A 22,752-nucleotide genomic window follows, 5' to 3' on the forward strand; every position below is an offset into this window, starting at 1 on the left:
AAACAAGCTCTTTGCTGCTGTACTGTTCACATACACTAATATACACTCAATAATGATGTTTGCTGGTTGTTCAAACAAAGATTTAAAATGCGCTGAAGCAACACAATTCTTAAGTTTTGTTTGGGACAACTTAATTGTTTTATGTGCAATGCACTTAAATGTGCTGAAACTAATAAGTTAACTTAATTCCTTCATGTTGCCCCAACACAAATCAATTGTGTGGAACCCAGCATTTTTTACAGTGTACTTTGTGAATTCTGACGATTATATATTATTTATTACAAACTATATAAGGATATAAATAATAATAATAATAATAATAATATTAATATTAATATTAATAATAATAGTAATCAAATTATACATGATATAATTAATAATAATAATAAAAAAAAATAATAATAATAATAGTAATCTAATTATATATAATATAATTAATAATAATAATAATAATAAAAGTAATAATATATTTATATAATAAGGATATAAATAATAATAATAATAATAATAATAATAATAATAATAATAATAATTCATTTTCTTGTCGGCTTAGTCCCTTTATTAATCCGGGGTCGCCACAGCGGAATGAACCGCCAACTTATCAAGCAAGTTTTTACGCAGCGGATGCCCTTCCAGCCACAACCCATCTCTGGCAAACATACACACACACATTCACACACACACACTCATACACTACGGACAATTTAGCCTAACCAAATCACCTGTACCGCATATCTTTGAACTGTGGGGGAAACCGGAGCACCCGGAGGAAACCCACGCGAAGGCAGGGAGAACATGCAAACTCCACACAGAAACGCCAACTGAGCCGAGGTTCGAACCAGCGACCCAGCAACCTTCTTGCTGTGAGGCGACAGCACTACCTACTGCGCCCCTGCGTCACCACAATAATAATAATAACAATAATAATAATAATAATAATAATTATTATTATTATTATTATTATTATTATATTATATTTATAATTAATTATTATAATTATTTTTTTATTATATCATTATGTGAATAATAATAATAATAATAATAATAGTAATAACTATATTTTGTGATAATGACGTCACTGCATGCCTTTTCTGCCTTCTTGCTCTTTTCGACCCATATCATTACTCAGTATGGATGTCGCATGATTTCGCATCAAAGATTCAAATGTTACCACTCAGTGGGTTATTTCACATGACACGCGTCACATTATTGTGGCTTTGATGCTCCATGGTATTCGAATTACTGGCCAGAGTTATTTAAAATTACACTTTATTACAATATATATTAAATATTAATATATTTTATTAATCATATAATAGGTATATATTAAATAACATGAAATTACATAAAATAATTAAAAGGACAAATTCTAGACCTTATGACAATGGGGGTGGTTTGTTCTAAGTCGATTAATACAAAAGCATCTGCTAAATGACTAAATGCAAATGTAGGACAGTACGCATTATGATCTAAACCTTTCCTAATTTCTCCATCTGCAATCTGTGTTTTATGTTGGAGAGCTACAAGAAACTAATCCACCCTCACATGCATGCATTGTGGCATTATATCACCACACACACACACACACACACACACACACACACAATCTCCAGCCTCCTCTATGTGTTGATCCTGACAGAGTCCCCCCACATTGACACATAATGGACTCCTCCGTCATACCCGCTGAATATGGGCTGCTCCAAACGCTCAGTCTTCTCTGTGTGCTTATTTTCTGCCCTCGCTAAAATCAGAGTTTGACGGTGATACAAGGCCCTGCAGCGGGTTTAACGTCATTTTAACCTAAGCTCTGAAAATCTTTACACACATCAAACATTGAGCCTTAATTATTTACAGTACAGAGGCAGATCTGACATTCTGTAGGAGATCAACACAAACTGAGCAAATCTGAGCACGCATTGCTGAAAAGACAACATGTAAGACTACTTTGCTCTCTTCAGCTGGCGGTTCATTCCGCTGTGGTGACCCCAGATTAATAAAAGAACTAAGCCAAAAAGAAAATGAATGAATGAATGAATGAACTATTAGAATGACCAAATTTCATAACCTACAAAAGAAAGTTAGTAGTTACATTAAAAACACAACATGCAAATAAAAGGCCATTCGATTTATTTATTTATTAATTTTTTTGCGACCACTGGGGTGATTTGTTTATATTAAAGACACAGAACATTAATTTTATGGCACCAGTTTAAACTTTCGGACACCTTTATGGTGCTCACGTACATTGAAAATAAATACAGGCCACAACTGAACATGGAGGATGGTCTATGAGTGGCGTATAGACTTGAGCCTATTGGTATGTGTGCACCTTTGTGAAAAGTTCATATATTTATAACCACCTCAGAAGATATTGGGGGTCATGAGCCACTGGTATTGTTATTTTGGGGGCCGCAGGCTGAAAAGTTCGGGAACTCCTGATTTAACAGACACTTGTACCAGTTTTGCACATTTGCAACAGACACGTCAGACACTTTCAGACACAAATCTGACCCAGCCTAGGCTCGAACTAGTGACCTTCTTGTTGTGAGACGACTAAACTAACTACAGAGCCACTGTGTCTCCTATATTATATTATATTATATTATATTATATTATATTATATTATATTGTATTGTATTGTATTGTATTGTATTGTATTGTATTGTGTTATGTTATGTTATGTTATGTTATTATATTATTATATTATATTATATTATATTGTATTGTATTGTATTGTATTATTATATTATATTATTATATTATATTATATCATATTATATTGTATTGTATTATGTTATTATATTATTATATTATATTATATTGTATTGTATTGTATTGTATTATGTTATTATATTATATTATATTATATTATGTTATTATATTATTATATTATATTATATTATATTATATTATATTATATTATATTATATTATATTATATTGTATTGTATTGTATTATGTTATTATATTATATTATATTATATTATATTATATTATATTATATTATATTATATTATTATATTATATTATATTATATTATATTATATTATATTATATTATATTATATTGTATTGTATTGTATTGTATTATGCTATTATATTATATTATATTATATTATATTATATTATATTATATTATATTATATTATATTATATTATATTATATTATTATATTATATTATATTATATTATATTATATTATATTATATTATATTATATTGTATTGTATTGTATTGTATTGTATTGTATTGTATTATGCTATTATATTATTATATTATATTATATTATATTATATTATATTATATTATATTATATTATATTATATTATTATATTATAGTATATTATATTAAATTATATTATATTATATTATATTGTATTGTATTGTATTATGTTATTATATTATATTATATTATTATATTATATTATATTATATTATATTATATTATATTATATTATATTATATTATATTATATTATATTATATTATATTATATTATATTATATTGTATTATATTATATTGTATTGTATTTTATTATATTATATTATGTTATTATATTATTCGCCATAGCAGAATGAACCACCAACTTCCAGCCTCAACCCATGTCTGGGAAAATTATATTATATTATATTATATTATATTATATTATATTATATTATATTATATTATATTATATTATATTATATTATATTATATTATATTATTTTCATTCATTTATTTTCTTTTTGGCTTAGTCCCTTTATTAATCTGGGGGGACGAAAGCAGAATGAATCACCAACTTATCCAGCACGTTTTTACGCAGCGGATGCCTTTCCAGCCGCAACCCATCTCTGGGAAAACAGCCAGTTTAGCTTACCCAATTCCCCTATAGCGCATGTGTTTGGACTGTGAGGGAAACCGAGAGGAAGCCCACGCCAACACAGGGAGTACATGCAAACTCGACACAGAAATGCCAACTGACCCAGCCGAGGCTCAAACCAGCACCCTTCTTGCTTTGAGGCCCACTGCGCCACCCCATTTTATATTATATTATATTATATTACATGACATTACATTATATTATTATATTATATTATATTACATGACATTACATTACATCACATCATATTATATTATATTATATTATATTATATTATATTATATTATATTATATTATATTATATTATATTATATTATATTATATTATATTATATTATATTATATTATTTTCTGACAAATGAGGACATTCCTAAAGGCAGGTTTTGTCTAATTTCTGCAGTTAAACACACATTAAGCATTTAGATAAAATATCTCTCTATAATCATGTAAATGCAGCCGGTCCTCTGCATATCACTGTAATTAACTCATAACTCTGATTAAAAGGTGCTTTGAGGGCTTCAGATTATTGTGGGTTTTTGCTGATGTTCTTTAGGTGAGAATTTAACACTCTCTGCTTCAGCACCTGTCCTGATAATTACTATACTTAATTCGAAATTATGAGCAATTCATTCATACACTAATTTGGTTAACTGAAAAAAGGGAGTACTAAGAACATAAATGAAAATGGTCTGTTTAAACCTCATAAAAACAACACAGGCTCATTGCGGATACGTACCCCTGTCTATATTTCTGGAGAGCATGAATTATGAAGCCAAAGGTACATCCAACCCAGGCTCATTTTAAATATGTACTCCTATATACATTCCTGGAGAGCGCCAAATACATCCCAGGAGCTATGTCTTTTTGCAGTTTTTGTTTGCGTGAATCCACCATAGGGCGCGGTGTACGCTTTTTAAGATCTCCGATTTCTCTCGCGAGTGCCATTCACGCTTGCTGTTCTCGTGTAAATCCACCAGAGGCCGCTATTGACTGTCTGATTGACCGGTCGACCGATAGCCCCACCTCATTTCCTAAACCCAACCAATTGTGTTTTAAAAAGCACTGATTGACCCGCCCACTGCCTATCCTAAACCCAACCGACAGTGTTTTAAAAAGCAATCCAGAAAAAGAAATACCTTCATCTGATTTTTACCACGTTTTCAGGTTTGACCACATCCCTAACCTGTTATTTACTTGTTTATTTTATTTTTTGGCTTCTGTTTTTGTCTCACCTGCTTTCTGGATCTGTTCTTCACAGGACTCAAACCTTGTCGCCGTGGTCAGCTCTTTTCAGCATCTCAAGTTCACTGACGTAAGCAGGAAAACCGTCCATACGAAGTAGGCGGTCAGCTGGTAAGTGCGAAAAGGAACAGCATCATACCGCCCCATAGCATTCATCTCAAAGTTCAAATGCAGCCATACGTGCCTCTGGCTACATAATTTGTGATCTCCTGAAATGTATATAGGGCTACCGTTTCAGAATGAGCCTGTGTAGGGTATGTCTGGCTGCATTTAGTCTTTAAAATGAACGATATTAGGCGCTGTTGACAGCTTCTGTTCTTATTTCCGCTACCGCTGACTGCTTATTTCCATATGGACAGCTTTTTCTGGTGTTTGCCCAGTAGCTCAAAGCATATGCTGATGGACTTGGTACGCGAAGCGGAATTGAACATGATGACGAGGTTTGAGTCCAATGAACAACGGTTCCAGTAACCAAAAAAAGTAAAAAATAAAAAATAAAATAAATAAACAATAGAGTGAAAATGTGGTGAAATCAAAGGCCACGACAGCTTTTCTTTTTCTAGATTGCTTTTGAAAACACTGTCGGTTGGGTTTAGGGACGGGGATGTGCGAGTCAGTCGGTCAGTCAATTAGTTAACAGCAAGCTATCCTGGGGTGCGTTTCCCAAACAACGACGTAATTCACGGCTGAACTATCATAGTATGATGCATCGTTTGGGAAAAGAACGATGTAGTGACGAGTGTTTCCCAAAACCCCTAGTTTCTCTGTCGCAGATCCATCGCTTGAACCACGTTAGTTAGAACCCCATCATTTCTTTGTGCAAATTATATTGTTTTACACGCACATGCATCTAAAAAAAAATCCAAAATTAGTTTTGGTAAAAACATGCACTCGCTTTCCATATTAATTGAAATATATGTAAATGCCACATATAGGGCCTGTGCTTCCTTTACAAATATTTTTGAGAACATTACATATTCTATTCTAAAACATAAAATCACTTACAAACACATATTCTAGTGTCATAAATAAATCATATAAAAATAAAGAAATAATGAGGCTATTTATTAAGAAATTAATTTTAATATTTATTATTTATTAGGAAATTTTAAAAATCCTACTTTAAGAATAATATTAATAATATTAATTATGATGATGATGATGATGATGATGATGATTATTATTATTATTATTATTATTATTATTATTATTATTACTACTATTAAGTAGGATATTGTTTATTTATTTTTTGAAAAGTGTACTTTTACAATTTGACGTGCAAACCACTGCAGAAATGTTCTAACCAGCAGGCCCATGTCATATGCAGTAGAGATACTTAATAAATAGCCCACTATAAATTAAAAGGATCAACGTATGCTATATTTTTGTTTCCACAAACTTTGGAGACGTAACATAAATTCCGCTTTTAAATAACAGGTCACCTATAGCTTTCGCCATGAGGCTGTGTGCACAATGACATCAATGTTTTCAAAGTGCACTGCGAAGCACCTGGAGGTTTGGCGGTATGGGTTGCGTATAGGGAGGATTGATTTGTTCCCACCCTTCAGAGAAAGACTTAAAACATTGGAGAAATAGGGGAAAATACCTTACGGGATGATAGCAGGGTAGAACTGTAAAATGTGGGAGAATCCCGGGAAAAATGGGAGGGTTGACAGGTATGCAATAGGCCTTTAAATCTTTACAATGTGATTTTTGCCATTGTTTTGGAGCACACTAGCTTATGGATTACTTTAAGCATAAACATGAATTCTGATTTCATGAGGACTTACAGTATATATAAATATATGCATAAAATGTGTAGCATAAAAACTGTATGCTTAAAACAGGTTTCTTGTGTACCAAAACTCTTCATATGTGATCATACAAAACTCCAATATAAGCCCAAAGAGTAACTCCCACAACTACACAGTTTTATTTGCAATGTTTTGTTGAATCTTGCCAAAAATCTATATTTCCAGTGTGTATTTGTATTTCGTCATATTTTCTGCCAGTGTTTCTCATCTCTTCTCTGTTCTTCTCACTGCTCTCCTTCAGCCACATCACACTAACCGGATTTGGTTGTTTCCGACCCCCTGCACGTGTCTTAAGAGCTTTTTGACATGATTATATAAGAAACACAGCCCACCTCTTCCTGACGCTGCTATATTTAATGAATAAGACATCTAGAGGAGGAACACTTGCTGTGCTCATTCCTGAAGCGCAAATAAAAGCCTGCTTTCTTCTCCACGGGTCCTTTGCCTCATTTAAAGAGGAAGATGGGTCAGTTCTGCTCCAAAAGCCACTAAAGCTCTCCACTGTAATTTTTAGCTGTGTTGTGTTTGGGGACTCTGCGCTCTTTTTAGGGCTAATTAAGGTATTTTATATTATATTATGATATTAAATATATATGCATATCAATACACCCTTAATATATATATATATATATATATATATATATATATATATATATATATATATATATATATATATATATATATATATATATATATATATATATATTAAGGGTGTAACGATGTAACGATATGTGTATTTGTATTGAACCGTTCGGTACGAGACTTTTGGTTCGGTACGCATTACAAACCAAACAATTCAGTTCAGACTAACATCTAAAAAGATAAAAGGGTATAAGTACAAAATATAATGTTTTCAGCTCAACAACGCTCAACATGGCATCCCAGATGACATGTCAGACAACATGCTGCCTTCCCCGCTGTCATGTTAAACAGTAGACCCTCGCTTTTGAACTCAGAATATCAATTTATTAAAGCATGCACTCATTAGTAACCTTGCTAGCTTCTGTGTCAGCCTGGCTGATTGTGCTGGCCCCCATTGCCCCAGCAACCCTGGACCCTCGACACAAAAGAGCCAACCTCCAAACACTACTCTAGTCAGGTACGCGCTACACTACCTCGCAAAATAGCGAGTAAAGTTAATGTAATCCCAGAAATCCCAAGTCTCCCGGAAGCTTCGGGAGACTCCTGGATGCCCGCAAATGAATGATAATCTTCTGGAAATCACGCATCACCAACCCCCTCCCCCCCCGGTCCTTAAATATGTCGCACACCCCTCTCCACCGCATCCTTTCCAGCTCTTCAGGTACGTTGGGCACAACTCATCCCCGCCGCTCAGGTACATCGCACGCACACGCCCACCGCTCTTCAGAAACGTCGCGCACCATCACCACTACCAAAAGAGTGGTGGAAGAAAAACATCTGAGAGATATTAATCAGTAGTGAAAATGTCGAGTGAAAATGTTAAATGTAATAGAGCCCCGTTACATTATTCCTTCATAAGCCCATTTCAGTCAGATAATTCCTGCTTTCAGATCCACTAAAACGGCAGGTGATCAAATCAAGCAGATCTGTGCTGTCTGAGGAAAGGTGGACACTCATCTTTCTGAAAATAAAAAAAAAATACTTGAAACTGAGCTCCATTTAAAAACTAAACTGTTCTTTTCTTTTATTTGTTTAACTGCTACAATATTATATTTATTTTTTTATAAGCAGCTTTTTGGGTTGGAGTATAATGAAGGATTTGTTTTATTTGCTGATAAGCAGAAACCCCGGAAGTATAGCTCTATCACTGTTTAAAGTAAAAGATAAAACAAACAGGATCAAACTTTTATCATGTTAGTTTCAATACATTAAAAAATTAAAATCAGAGAAATTCTCAGTTTTTTTTCTTTTTTTGCTGTATTGAAAACATTCCGAACCGTGACACCACTGTATCGTATCGAACTGAACCGTGATCGAACTGAACTAAAATGAACTAAAATTTAATATATATATACATACAGTTGAAGTCATAATTATTAGCCCCCCTTTTTTTCTTTTTCTATTATTTCCCAAATGATGTTTAACAGAGCAAGGAAATTTTCACAGTATGTCTGATAATATTTTTTTCTTCTGGAGGAAGTCTTATTTGTTTTATTTTGACTAGAAAAAAAAAGCAGTTTTAAATTTTTTAAAAAACAATTTTGGGACAAAATTATTAGCCCCTTTAAGCTAATTTTTTTTTCGATAGTCTACAGAACAAACTATCAATATGCAATAACTTGCCTAATTACCCTAACTTGCCTAGTTCACCTTATTAACCTAGTTAAGCCTTTAAATGTCACTTTAAACTGTACAGAAGTGTCTTGAAAAATATCAAGTAAAATATTATTTACTGTCAGCATGGCAAAGATAAAATAAATCAGTTATTAGAAATAGGTTTCTAAAACTATTATGCTTAGAAATGTGCTGAAACAATCTTCCCTTCATGAAACAGAAATTTGGGGAAAAAAATAAACAGGGGCGCTAATAAGTCAGGGGGGCTAATAATTCTGACTTCAACTATATATATATTTATATATATATATATATATATATTTAAATAAATAAATGTGGCAAATGCAATTGCTCATCTCAAATGCAGACAGACAGACAGACAGACAGACAGACAGACAGACAGATAGATAGATGTAAATGCAATAAAGATTAAAGATCACTGAGATCAGTGTGAATATTTTACTAAACAGAAAGAATCTGTTCATCCTCCAGAACAAAGCAAACAGGTTTCAAACAACAAAATCAGCAGTAAATGATGAGCAAAATCAGTTCTGGTGAGCGGCGCCTCTGCAAACCTTCAAATCAATCAAATACTGACACAAGGAACTCTGTGAAGCGAGAGATCTGAGAGGTGCAAACACCACAGAGACAAAAGACAAGCGGAGTTTCAGCACTCTTTCAGCAAGCAGGACATCGGGCCAGTGTGATGAGCATTCTGGGGTCAGAGACTTTGTGTGTGTGTGTGTGTGTGTGTGTGTGTGTGTGTGTGTGTGTGTGTGTGTGTGTGTGTGTGTATGAACCATGATATATTTTGTTGTCATGTGTTATTGTAGGGATCAGATCAAAGAGACACTCAAATGAGAGAATCACTACACACATACACACGTACACACACACACACACACACACACACACACACACACACACACACACACACACACACACGTACACACACGTACACACACACACACACACACACACACACACACACACACACACACACACACACACACACACGTACACACACACGTACACACACACACACACACACACACACACACACACACACACAGCGTCAGAAATAATAGTGTCATAGCACTGCATGTACTTTATAACAGGGGTGAAGAGAGACGCTCTCTTCTGGTGAGGAAACACTCTCATTCTGAACACTAGCACCTTCTGTAACACACACACACACTCACAGGTTTATTTTTGGAACTGTGGGGACTTTCCATAGGTTTCCACCGTTTTTATACTTTGCAAAATGTTTGTATCAGCCTAACCCAAACCTATCCTTAAACCCAAATCTGTGCATTATAACCGTCTTGAAACACACACACACACACACACACACACACACACACACACACACACACACACACACACACAAGCAAAATACGCTTTGAAAGTCGTCCAACTCTCAATCCAAGGCTAAATTTTATTTATTTATTTTTTAAATGTCCACCATTTCTTGACTCATTGTCCGACTGGTGTGCTGGAGTGTGTGTGTGCTGGAGTGTGTGTGTGCTGGTCAGTGTGTGTGAGCTCTTACCTGGTCCAGCAGCTGGTTGTAGAGCTCATGGCAGTTGTCAAAGATGTATTTGTATGTGGAGTCCAGACAGGCCTTCACGCAGTCTTTAACCACCATACTGGCTCTGGGGGGACTCTGAAGCTCCTGAACCTGAAATATTAAAACACACGCAGAATGAGTTTTTGCATTCTGTGCCATTCATACTGGACCCTAGAGGGCACCCTAGTGCACACAATCTCAACATCAAGAAGACATCAGCTAAAGTCAGCACTCAGCTCTCTTTACTTTCGCCAACTGGTGAGGTTTGATCCTCGGCGCTGTCCCCTCTGGCTTGCATGGTTCGGGATTTGTGGAGCTGCGCATCGATGGATTTGCTCTTCAGTGTTTGGACTCTCAGCAGTAAATAGTACAACACACTGAACCGAACTGAACTTAAACTCCTAAAACTCAACTGTCACTGTTTCACTTCACTATAATCTTCTATGTAAAGCTGTTTTTATATAAGCCCTATAGAAATAAAGATGAATTGGATTGAATTAATATAACTATATATATATATATATATATATATATATATATATATATATATATATATATATATATATATATATATATATATATATATATTAATGCCAGGGCAACCATAAACAACCCCCAATCAACAAAACTAAAACTTACACACTGGCTGCATCTGAAATTGCATACTTCCCTAGTATATAGTCCATTAAAAACAGTAAGCAAGCCAAGTAGTAAAGTACAGTGTTTCTCAACTGGTGGGTCGTGACCCAAAAGTGGGTCGCGGGAACATTTTCAGTGGGTCGCGGAGTGTGTAGTCAAAAAAAACAACAAAAATTTAATTCTTTACTTATTTTGCTTATATCAGACTTTTATTTTGAAATCCGTGTGCGACAACTGAACTTTTTCTTACCCTAACCACTGTTTACAGTATTTGACGTTTTCACTCTGTAATATTACTATAATTTGATGCATTTGGTTAAATGACAGCAATAAAGTATTGTTTATTTGTAAGCCTTGGCGATTTTCTTATGATTTATCTGTCACTACTTGTTAACAAATAAATACAAATGAATTACAATTCCTAAAACTATATTATTGTTCCTAAACATTTGGGTCGCTGATGACTATGGACCTGATGACTATGTATAAATGTGGGTCCCATGGCCAAACTAGTTGAGAACCACTGGTATAGTATGTCCGAATTCATAGTGTTGGAAAAAAAGTATTCGAGAAGTACCTGCATGACCTACTACTGTTTTCGATGAGATTCTGAAGTGCGCATCCAATGGACGCTACGCCATCCCATGATGTTACATTAGAGAACTCATAAATGGGAGTGAAGTGATGCAACTGATACAGTTAGTATAGGCGGATACAGTACATCAGAATTCCATTCATGCTACTCACATTCACACAGTATAAAAAGCACTTTTCCAAAAGTAATGAAGTAAATTCATATTCATATACTGTCAATGGCCACTTTATTAGGTACAACTTACTAGTACTGGGTTGGACTTAGTAGTTGGGTTGTTTAGTTCTGGGTTGGTTGCCTTCAGAACTGCCTTAATCCTTTGTGGCATAGATTCAACAAGGTCCTGGAAATATTATGTGAACTCATTGTCATGTTCAAGAAACCAGTCTGAGATGATTCACGCTTTATGACGATGGGTTAAGAAGATGGGTACACTGTGGTCATAAAGGGATGGACATGGTCAGCAACAATACCTGAGGTAGGCTGTGGTGTTGACACGATGCTCAATTGGTACTACTGGACCCAAAGTGTGCCAAGAAATAACTTCCACACAATTACACCACCACCAGCAGCCTGAACTGTTCATACAAGGCAGGATGGATCCATGCTTTCATGTTGTTGATGCCAAATTCTGACCCGGCCATCTGAATGTGGCAGCAGAAATGGAGACTCATCAGAGCAGGCAACGTTTCTCCAATCTTCTATTGTTCAGTTTTGGTGAGTCTGTGTGAATTGTAGCCTCAGTTTCCTGTTCTTAGCTGACAGGAGCGGCACCCGGTGTGGTCTTCTGCTGCTGTAGCCCATCTGTCTACATGCCTAAATGCATTGAGTTGCTGCCATGTGATTGGCTGATTAGAAGTCTGCGTTAACGAGCAGATGGACAGGTGTACCTAATAAAGTGGCCAGTGAGTGTATATAGTACCTACTCAAGTAATAGACAATTTTAGATGCAGCCGAGGATTCAGGTCCTAAACTAGTGGTCACCAAACTTGTTCCTGGAGGGCCGGTGTGCTGCAGATTTTAGCTCCAACCCTAATCAAACACACCTGAACAAGCTAATCAAGGTCTTACTAGGTATACTTGATACATCCAGGCAGTTGTGTTGAAGCAAGTTGGAGCTAAAGCCTGCAGGGACACCGGCCCTCCAGGACCGAGATTGGTGATCCCTGTCCTAAACAGTTCTTATATCTTATATATTCACAACACAGAATTGCACAAAACACACACGTTTGCTCTATTTTTACACTGCAGACTTATTTTTGTCCTTGTACAGGTTGAGAAGACCACACTGAAAAGAGTCCCTCAGAATTTGTAAATGAATAACAGGAGAATATAGATTATGTAAGTGTGTAATGTGTCCCGTTCCCCCGCGAGTGGTGTGTTGGTGTTTCTGGATGCGGATGCTAAGGGGAGGAATAAACATCGCCCCGGCATGGCACTCTTCCACTACCCATAATGCATCGTGACAGTCAGGGTTTTTATGCTCTGCCTGGCGGTGATCTCTCAGTGGGTGGGGCTTACTCAGCTGCGCTTCACTGATTTGCCAGCTCAGGCGGTTCAGCTGTCAATCATGCAAATGGCCAAACACTTTGATGGGATGCAAGGCCCAGATAATGAACTGTGTGTTTGAGTGTGTGTTTGTGTGTGTGTGTGTGTGTCTGTGACATCATCTCCTCATGCCTCACGACTCATCCAAACACGCTTCTTAATTCTCCCAGTTCACAGGCCATCAGATCTGTATGTGTTAAGATTAAGAGATGATGACAAGAGCGAGGATTTTTAGAGATAGAGCCTTCCTGCTTGTGATGCTGTGAAAATGTAGATTATCTGGCTATATATCTGGCAATACAGCTAAAATACTGATGCAGTTTTAACTCATAATTTTGCAAATATTGAGTTATATTTTATTTTTTCATTTATGAAACATGATTTATTAGTTATATGTTAAGGTATTTTTATCTAAAGATAAAATCAGAAAAAAATTAGGCATGTAGACGTGGTCAAGACGATCTGCTGGAGTTCAAATCGAGCATCAGAATGGGAAAAAAGGGGATTTAAGTGAATTTTAACATGGCATGGTTGTTGATGCAAGACAGGCTGACCGTAGTATTTCAGAAACTGCCAATTAGAACCAATTGAGTACCTGCCTGTGTATTGCTGCTGACCATGTCCATCCCTTTACGACCACAGTGTACCCATCTTCTGATGGCTACTTCTAACAGGATAACACACCATGTCATAAAGCCTGAATCATCTCAGACTGGTTTCTTGAACATGACAATGAGTTCACTGTACTCAAAAGGTCGCCACAGTCACCAGAGCTCAATCCAATAGAGCACCTTTGGGATGTGGTGGAACGGGAGATTGGCATCATGGATGTGTAGCCGACAAATCTGCAGCAACTGCGTGATGCTACCATGTCTATAAGGAGCAAAATCTCTGAAGAATGATTCCAGTACCTTGTTGAATCTATACCATGAAGGATTAAGGCAGTTCTGATGACAAAAGAGGGTCCATTGCGGTACTTTAAAGGTGTACCTAATAAAGTGGCCAGTGAGTGTATATATGTGTGTGTGTGTGTGTATTATATATATATATATATATATATATATATATATATATATATATATATATATATATATATATATATATATATATATATATATATATATATATATATATATATATTCACCATGAATAAATGCAAATGTCATAATTTAGTTTTTTTTTTTATATAACAGATGCAGTTTTTTATTAAGTGTATGAAGTGAACGATAATTTATATTAAATAAAATCAAATCAGAATTAATGACAAAAAAGGACAAACACTTTTTAAACTAACATTGTCATAATAAGATTAAATTGATATTTTGACTTGTGACATTTTTGGGCACCACATCTTCAGTGTGCAGACTTTTTCTTCTTTGATTTATTTTAACTTTGTTTTTTTATGTTTTTAAAGTTTTTTTTTTTTTTTGTCTTTTTTTGCCCTGCATCAAAATCCTGTTTATCATCACTTATCTATTTTGTTTTTATTTTTCTGTTAATAATTCACCTGACTGTGATGTCCCTTGCAATTTAGATTTTTTTTCTTCACAGAAAAACAACAACATTCTGTTTGCCAGTTTCACTTTATTATCTTGTCAAATAAATATTTAATACATTAATAAGGGCTTCGGCCCTCCGGAAATTGAGTTTGACATCCCTGATCTAAAACATAAAATAATTTATCATTATATTTTGGGTGTATTTTACAATACATTTGAAATATATTTAAATGCAATTTATAATATTAAAATAATAAGTGTAAAGAGTTCAGTCCAATTCCTTTTCGTCATATCTGCCCTCACATGCTAAAACCACATTGTTGTTTTTTTTTCAGCGAAGAAAGCTATGAATGTTGTTTCTCATTCATTCATTAATTCATTCATTCATTCATTCATTCATTCATTCATTCATTCATTTTCTTTCAGCTTAGTCCGTTTGTTCCACAGCGGAATGAACCGCCAATTTATCCAGCTTATGTTTTACACAGCGGATTCTCTTCCAGCTGCAACCCAGTACAGGGAAACAACCATACACACTCATTCACACACACACACACACACACACACACACACACACACACACACACACACACACACACACACACACTCATACACTACTGCCAATTTCATTCATTCATGTTCCTTCAGCTTAGTCCCTTTATTCATCAGGGGTCGCCACAGCGGAACGAACCACCAACTTATCCAGCATATGTTTTACACAGCTCATTCCAGCTGCAACCCAGCACTGGGAAACACACTCATTCACTCACATACTAATACACGGCCATTTTAGTTAATTAAATTCCCCTATAGCGCATGTGTTTGAACTGTGGGGTAAACCGGAGCACACAGAGGAAACCCATGCCAACATGGGGAGTACATGCAAACTCAACAGAGACATGCCAATTGACCCAGGGACTCGAATCAGTGACCTTCTTGCTGTGAGGCTACTTTACTAACCACTGAGCCATCGTGCTGCCCTGTTGTCATCTTTAATAAATTAATTCTTAAGGCTGATTTAAATGCGTGCATTGATCCACACCAAAAAAATAAGCCTGAATCATCACTGACCCACATACACTTGTGAATAAAACATGATCAGTCTACATCAAAGTCTCATATCCTACACAAGTAAACAAACGCATCAGCTACGTCAGCATTTGTGTCTGCGCTTATCCTATACTGTGCTTTTAGATTCAGTCTTTATAATCCTGAAGCAAACCCTGACAAAACTAAATGTGTGCACGTCTGTGTAAATGAACTTTAACAGCCTGGGAGGAGAAAGCAAGAGCAAAAATCAATCCCTGTTTATTCTCCGTATTGAATATGAACGCTTTTTTACAACTCATATTGACCTGCGTTTACAATAGTCAGTCATAGATTAAAATGCCTGCTAACGGCACAACAGGGAATCAAGCTCAGTAGAATAACAGCAGGGTCTACATAGACAACATTCATTCATTCACTTTCTTGTCGGCTTAGTCCCTTTAATAATCCGGGGTTGCCACAGGGGAATGAATCGCCAACTTATCCAGCAAGTTTTTACGCAGCGGATGCCCTTCCAGCCGCAACCCATCTCTGGGAAACATCCACACACACACTCATACACTACAGACAATTTAGCCTACCCGATTCACCTGTACCGCATGTCTTTGGACTGTGGGGGAAACCGGAGCACCCGGAGGAAACCCAATCGAACGCAGGGAGAACATGCAAACTCCACACAGAAACACCAACTGAGCCGAGGGTCAAACCAGCAACCTTCTTGCTGTGAGGCGACAGCACTACCTACCGCGCCACTGCTTCGCCCACATAGACAACAAGTGTAGTCATTTCTCTACAGAAACTTACAGTGATGTGATTTTACCGCACGATAATCGAAAAATTTTTGCACACAGCAAAATCATGGGTGTAAAATTTACAGGGAGGGTGTAAAATTAACAGTGTTGACATTTTTTTTAACACTGCACGGTAATAAAATTACATCGCTGTTGTTTTTTGTAAGACAGAGTCAGTGTGAAAGTTTAGTGTATTTTCGAATTACACCCAAAGTGATTTAAAAAGCCACGCCTCCACTTAACGCTAGACCAACAGTCAGTGTCCTCCCTTTTCATCAACCCGAGGCCGAAGACGAAGGTGAAGAAAAAGCAGGTAAATTACATTATTGCATGACATAACTTAGCATAATATACTTTATAGCTACTAAGCCCAGCGTGAGTAGATGTCGTGAACACCTTTGATCAATTTGTTCCTTTGTAGATAAATCAGAAACATGAGTGTACTAATTTGATACCTCAGATATTATTTGCTCTATTTAAAATTAAAGTTAGTTTACTAACGTGAATTAATTATGTGCGGGTAGGAATTCCTTGTAGTATGAAAAATGTCCAGCACTGTGACAAATGTATAGTATAAATTTTTGTGTGTGTTGGAGGGGGGGGGGGTGGATTTCATCGCAGTATCGGAAATAGTTTCAAATATCGATATTTTTCAAGGTATTGCATTGAAGTTAAAAAATTCCAGTGTTGTGATAATTGTATACTATTAATTTTGTGAGTGTGTGTGTGTGTGTGTGTGTGTATAATGGGGGGCGGAGCAGGGTTGGTAGTTGGTCGAGATTTGGGGTTCTCGCAGTATAAAAATGGTATCGAATATCGATAAGGCGTCGATCAAAGTTAGAAATTCCAGTATCGTGACAATTGTATACTATTAATTGTGTGTGTGTGTGTGTGTGTGTGTGTGATGGGGGGGCGGAGCAGGGTTAATAGTTGGTCGAGATTTGGGGTTTTCGCAGTATAAAAATGATATCGAATATCGATAAGGTATCGATCAAAGTTAGAAATTCCAGTATCGTGACAATTGTATACTATTAATTGTGTGTGTGTGATGGAGGGGCGGGGCAGGGTTGGTAGTTGGTCGAGATTTGGGGTTCTCGCAGTATGAAAATGATATCGAATATCGATAAGGTATCAATCGAAGTTTGTGTGTGTGTATGTTTTAAAAAAAACGGGTGGGGGGAAGGGGGGTTCTCGCAGTATCAAAAATTATAACAAATATCGATATTTTTCAAGATATCATATTGAATTCCATTATCGTGACAATTGTAGACTATTCATAGTGGGTGTATTTGTGGGGTTTCTTGTAGTATTGAAAATGGTATTGAATATCGATATTTTTTAAAAGTATCATTTCAAATTTAGAAATTCCAGTATCGTGACAATTGTATACAATTAATTTCATGTGCTTGGCTGTGGGAAAGGGGTTTTCCTCAGAGCATCAAAAATACTATGAAATATCAATATTTTTCACGGTACCGTCTCAAAATAAAATAAATTCAGTATTGTGACAAATGTATAATATAAATACTACTTAATTGTGTGTGTGTGGGGGGTTCATTGCAGTATCAAAAACGGCATAGAATATCGTATCGAAGTTAGATATCCCAGTATCGTGACAATTGTATAATATTAATTTTGTGTGTTGGGAGGGTGCAGTGGGGGGTTCCTTGCAGTATCAAAAATGGTATTGAATATTGATATTTTTCAAGGAATCATTTCAAAGTTTGAAATTCCAGTATTGTGACAATTTTATAATATAAAGTTTGTGTGTGTGTGTGTGTGTGTATGGGGGTGTGGGGAAGAGGTTTTCCCTCATAGTATCAGATATTGTATTAAATATCTATATTTTTCAAGGTATCCCAGTTAGAAATTTCAATAACGTGACAACACTAGCTTATACTATTATTGTAACTACGGGGAGTGACACATACAACTGAAGGTAAGATCCACAATGCAGGTTTATTCAGCGTCAGGCAAGCAATGGTCAAATCAGGTGTAAACAGTAGTGATGTGACGTTGTGCGCCGAGGCTTCGAAGCATGTATCAACAAAACGATACATCTCAAAGTGAAGCAGTGTACCGGAGCTTGATTCGTTTTGCCATCATCACGTGATCAGTGACGTCCGAAGCTTAATTTTCGCCTATACCCACGTGACTGCTTCGAATTTTGATTCAAAGGTTTAAACACCCTTGTGGCGAGGGGGCGTGGCCGAGAGCCGTGGGAACGGGGTGAGGCCACACCCAATATGACACCCAATATGACACAAACGGGGTGAGGCCACCATAAAAGGAGGACCGATGGCAGAGGAAGCCGAGAGAGGACCGGGCCCGGGCATATTGTTTTATTTTTGCTTTCAGTTTGACGGCAGTCTCCGTGAGGAGCTGCCGTCATTGTTATTAATAAATATGTTAAACCTGCGTCGGTTCTCCGCCTCCTTCTTCCCGGCGGCCAAAGGGCCGTAAACTTCATTACAACCCTCATAGTAAAGTGTACAGCGAGAGATTAGGCATCGATTACATACATTTGTACTGTTTCAAAGCACTGCACCACTCCCACACACCAGTAATTAAACTAAAATACAATAGTAATTTTTAGTAAAAAGGTTTTGAACCATACTAAAGTGTATTAGCGTATTTTTTACAACTATCTTTAAAGAAAACCACCGCATATCGTAGTATTGTCTTTAACAGAGACCATCTGGCGAGTGCATTCTTGAAGTATCACTCACATAGCCTCCTCCTAGAGCACTCGCCTCCCATGCAAGAATCGCTGGTTCGATTCCCGCTTGGAGCAGGACTAGCTGTATTACAATAAACTTTTGAATACCTTGGATTTTACAACATTCATCAGTTGTGTAATGTAATATATCTTCTGTAAAAACTACAGTAATTGAGTTATTTGTTTATATTGCTGTTGTTGTATTACTACATGAATGAGTTGGTCAGTTGTGAACAGTTAACATTAAGGCAACAGTGCTTCCCCACACTTTCACCAGATGAGGTCCTCATCGAGCTTTGATTTAGAAAGCTTCGAGTAACGAACCTTTTTCCGATACAATTGAGTCGAGCGCTTTACTGGTTCAGAGAGCTTCATTTCACCATCACTAGTAAACAGGTATATGCAGGCAAATCCATAATCGTAATCAATATACAGGCAATAGGTCTAAAGGCAGGCGGCTAAACAGGAGAACAAGGTAAACAAGACTGGGTCTAAACACGGAGAAACAAGACAGGGAGAAACGCGTTGTAATGTCATCAACAGATTAACAAGACTCTGCAAACTGGATGGGTGAATGAGTGGCTTAAGTAGTGAGTGCAATCAGTCTCTGACAAGGCTCAGGTGGTGAGAATGTAATCAGTCTAGATGAGTGAGCATGGCTGCGTCCAAAACTGCTTACTACTCAGTAGGTACTGCATTTCAATTTAAACGTACTACTCGGCCGTTAGAAAAGTACACTCTATACAGTAGGAATGTGAAAAGTATGAATGGAATTCGGACGTACTACATCCGCCATTTTGTCATGGTCACGTGACCTACCAGCGTCAGTTGCGTCGTTTTACTTCCATTCATGAATTCGCTCACGGGGCATCATGGGATAGCGCAGCATGCATGGGATGCGCACATTTCGGAATCTTGCCGGAAGTAGTAAGTCATCCGGGTACTTCTCGCATACTGATTTTCGAATTCTATGAATTCGGACATACTACTCGGCTCGCATACTGATTTTGGCGTACTATATAGTATGGAAGTATGCAGTTTCGGACGCAGCCCATGTGTGAGTGTGACCGGAGAGCATGTATGAATATGTAGTCCAGGAGAAGGCGGAAGTGTAGTCCATGCTTATTGTGTGGGAGAACCAGCGATCTATGACGAACGATCGGTGGTTATCGTAACAATTATCATGATAACATTATTTTCTTCAATATATTGTGCAGCCCCTGCTTTACAGTCATATTGGCTCTGAATATATTACAGCTCCCCAACCCTGAGAAATCAGCCTATTCTTTACGACTCCTCAAAAACGGCCGTATTCTCTCCCACTGAGCCCGGCTATACGTCAAAGTCAGTTTTATTGCCAGGAGACCCCCAGAACAAGCGGTTCTTGTGATTGTGCTCCAATAAATTTGACTGGAGTACATAATTCAAGAGGCAAAAGATTTTTTTTATTTCATGCAAACAAATGAGAAATCATTGCAAGCCTGCAGCGCTGGTGAAGAATGCTTCATTACCGACTGTAAAGCGGCGCAGCTTTATATTTGCGGCTGATGAAGCAGAACGTGAAAACAATCAGAGAATATATTCGCTTTATCTGTGCGCGACGAGGTGAAACACATCTGAGGTCTGGCAATGCAGGAGATCTTATCAGGGGAACTGTGATTAGCAGATCATTAGCACGTCGCTATCATCTCTATCGTCAATGCATGAGCCAAATTGAGCACAATCTGACACAAAACTAGCATACGTACAGTTGAAGTCAAAATGATTAGGGACATTTTAGTTCTTTTTCAAATGTTGCCCAAGTGCTGTTCAACCGAGAGAAGGTTTTCACACATAATAGTTTTGATAATGTGGGTGGCATGTTGGCTCAGTGTTTAGCATTGTGGCCTCAAAGCAAGAAAGTCGCTGGTTCTTGTCGCGGCTGGGTCAGTTGGCTTTTCTGTGTGGAGTTTGCATGTTCTCCCCGTGTTGGCGTGGGTTTCCTCCGGGTGCTCCGTTTTCCCCCACAGTCCAAACACATGCAGGATAGGTGAATTGAATGAACTAAATTGGCTGTAGTGTATGAGTGTTAATGAGTGTGTATGGGTATCCGCTGTGTAATACATGTGCTGGATAAGTTGGCTGTTTATTCCGCTGTGCTTACCCATGATAAATAAAGAGACTAAGCCGAAGGAAAATGAATGAATGAGTTTTGATAACTAATTTTTAATAACTAATTTATTTTTGTCATGTTTGCCATGATGACGGTATAAAACACTTCACTAGTTATTATGTAGGATACTGGTATTTGACTTCAAGTGCAATGTAAAGGCTTAACTAGGTTAATTAGGCATGTTAGAGTAATTAGGTTAGTTCTGCAGCCAATAAATACAATAATTTCTAATAATGTTGATCATTGTAAAATCAATAAAATCTGAACACTATTATTTTATATATTATAATACCTAAAAAATGCTTTTATTCAAACCAGACTAAAAGAAATGGTATTTTTTACAGGAGGGCTAATAATTCTTAAAACAAAATAGTAATAAACGAAAATAAAACAAACTAAACTAAATAAAATAAAATAAAATAAAATAAAATAAAATAAAATAAAATAAAATAAAATAAAATAAAATAAAATAAAATAAAATAAAATAAAATTAAATTAAATTAAATCAAACAAACAAACAAACAAACCATCAAACAAACAAAATAAAATAAAATAACAAAAAATGAATAAATAAAATAAAATAAAATAAAATAAAATAAAATAAAATAAAATAAAATAAAATAAAAAAAAATAAAAAAAATATTAAATTAAATTAAATTTAATAAACAAACAAACAAAATAAAATAAACAAACAAATTAATAAATAAAATAATGAAACAAAATAAAATATAATAAAATATAATAAAAAAACAAATAAATAAATAAAAAATTAAAACAAAATAAATAAATAAATTAAAACAAAATAAAATAAAATAAAATAAACAAACAAATGAATAAATAAAAAATTAAAACAAAATAAATAAATAAATGAAAACAAAATAAAATAAAATAAAATAAACAAACAAATGAATAAAATAAAATAAAATAAAATAAAATAAAATAAAATAAAATAAAATAAAATAAAATAAAATAAAATAAAATAAAATAAAATAAGGGACAGCACGGTGTTGCAGTGGGTAGCATAATCC

At 35.8% G+C, this 22,752-nt stretch overlaps 1 protein-coding gene across 7 annotated transcripts in view; it reads right to left on the reverse strand.

Annotated features, from left to right (window-relative positions):
• The window catches only part of unc13c (unc-13 homolog C (C. elegans)), a 321,746-nt gene that overhangs the window by 152,939 nt on the left and 146,055 nt on the right, over positions 1 to 22,752 (reverse strand). For all 7 annotated transcript variants that reach the window (XM_073930154.1, XM_073930152.1, XM_073930153.1 and 4 more), the window contains one exon: positions 10,720 to 10,848. In XM_073930154.1, coding sequence (XP_073786255.1) covers positions 10,720 to 10,848 — 129 coding nt within the window. The remainder of the gene's footprint in view (positions 1 to 10,719; positions 10,849 to 22,752) is intronic.

Source organism: Danio rerio, chromosome 18, assembly GCF_049306965.1.
Source record: "Danio rerio strain Tuebingen ecotype United States chromosome 18, GRCz12tu, whole genome shotgun sequence".
Taxonomy (NCBI): domain Eukaryota; kingdom Metazoa; phylum Chordata; class Actinopteri; order Cypriniformes; family Danionidae; genus Danio; species Danio rerio.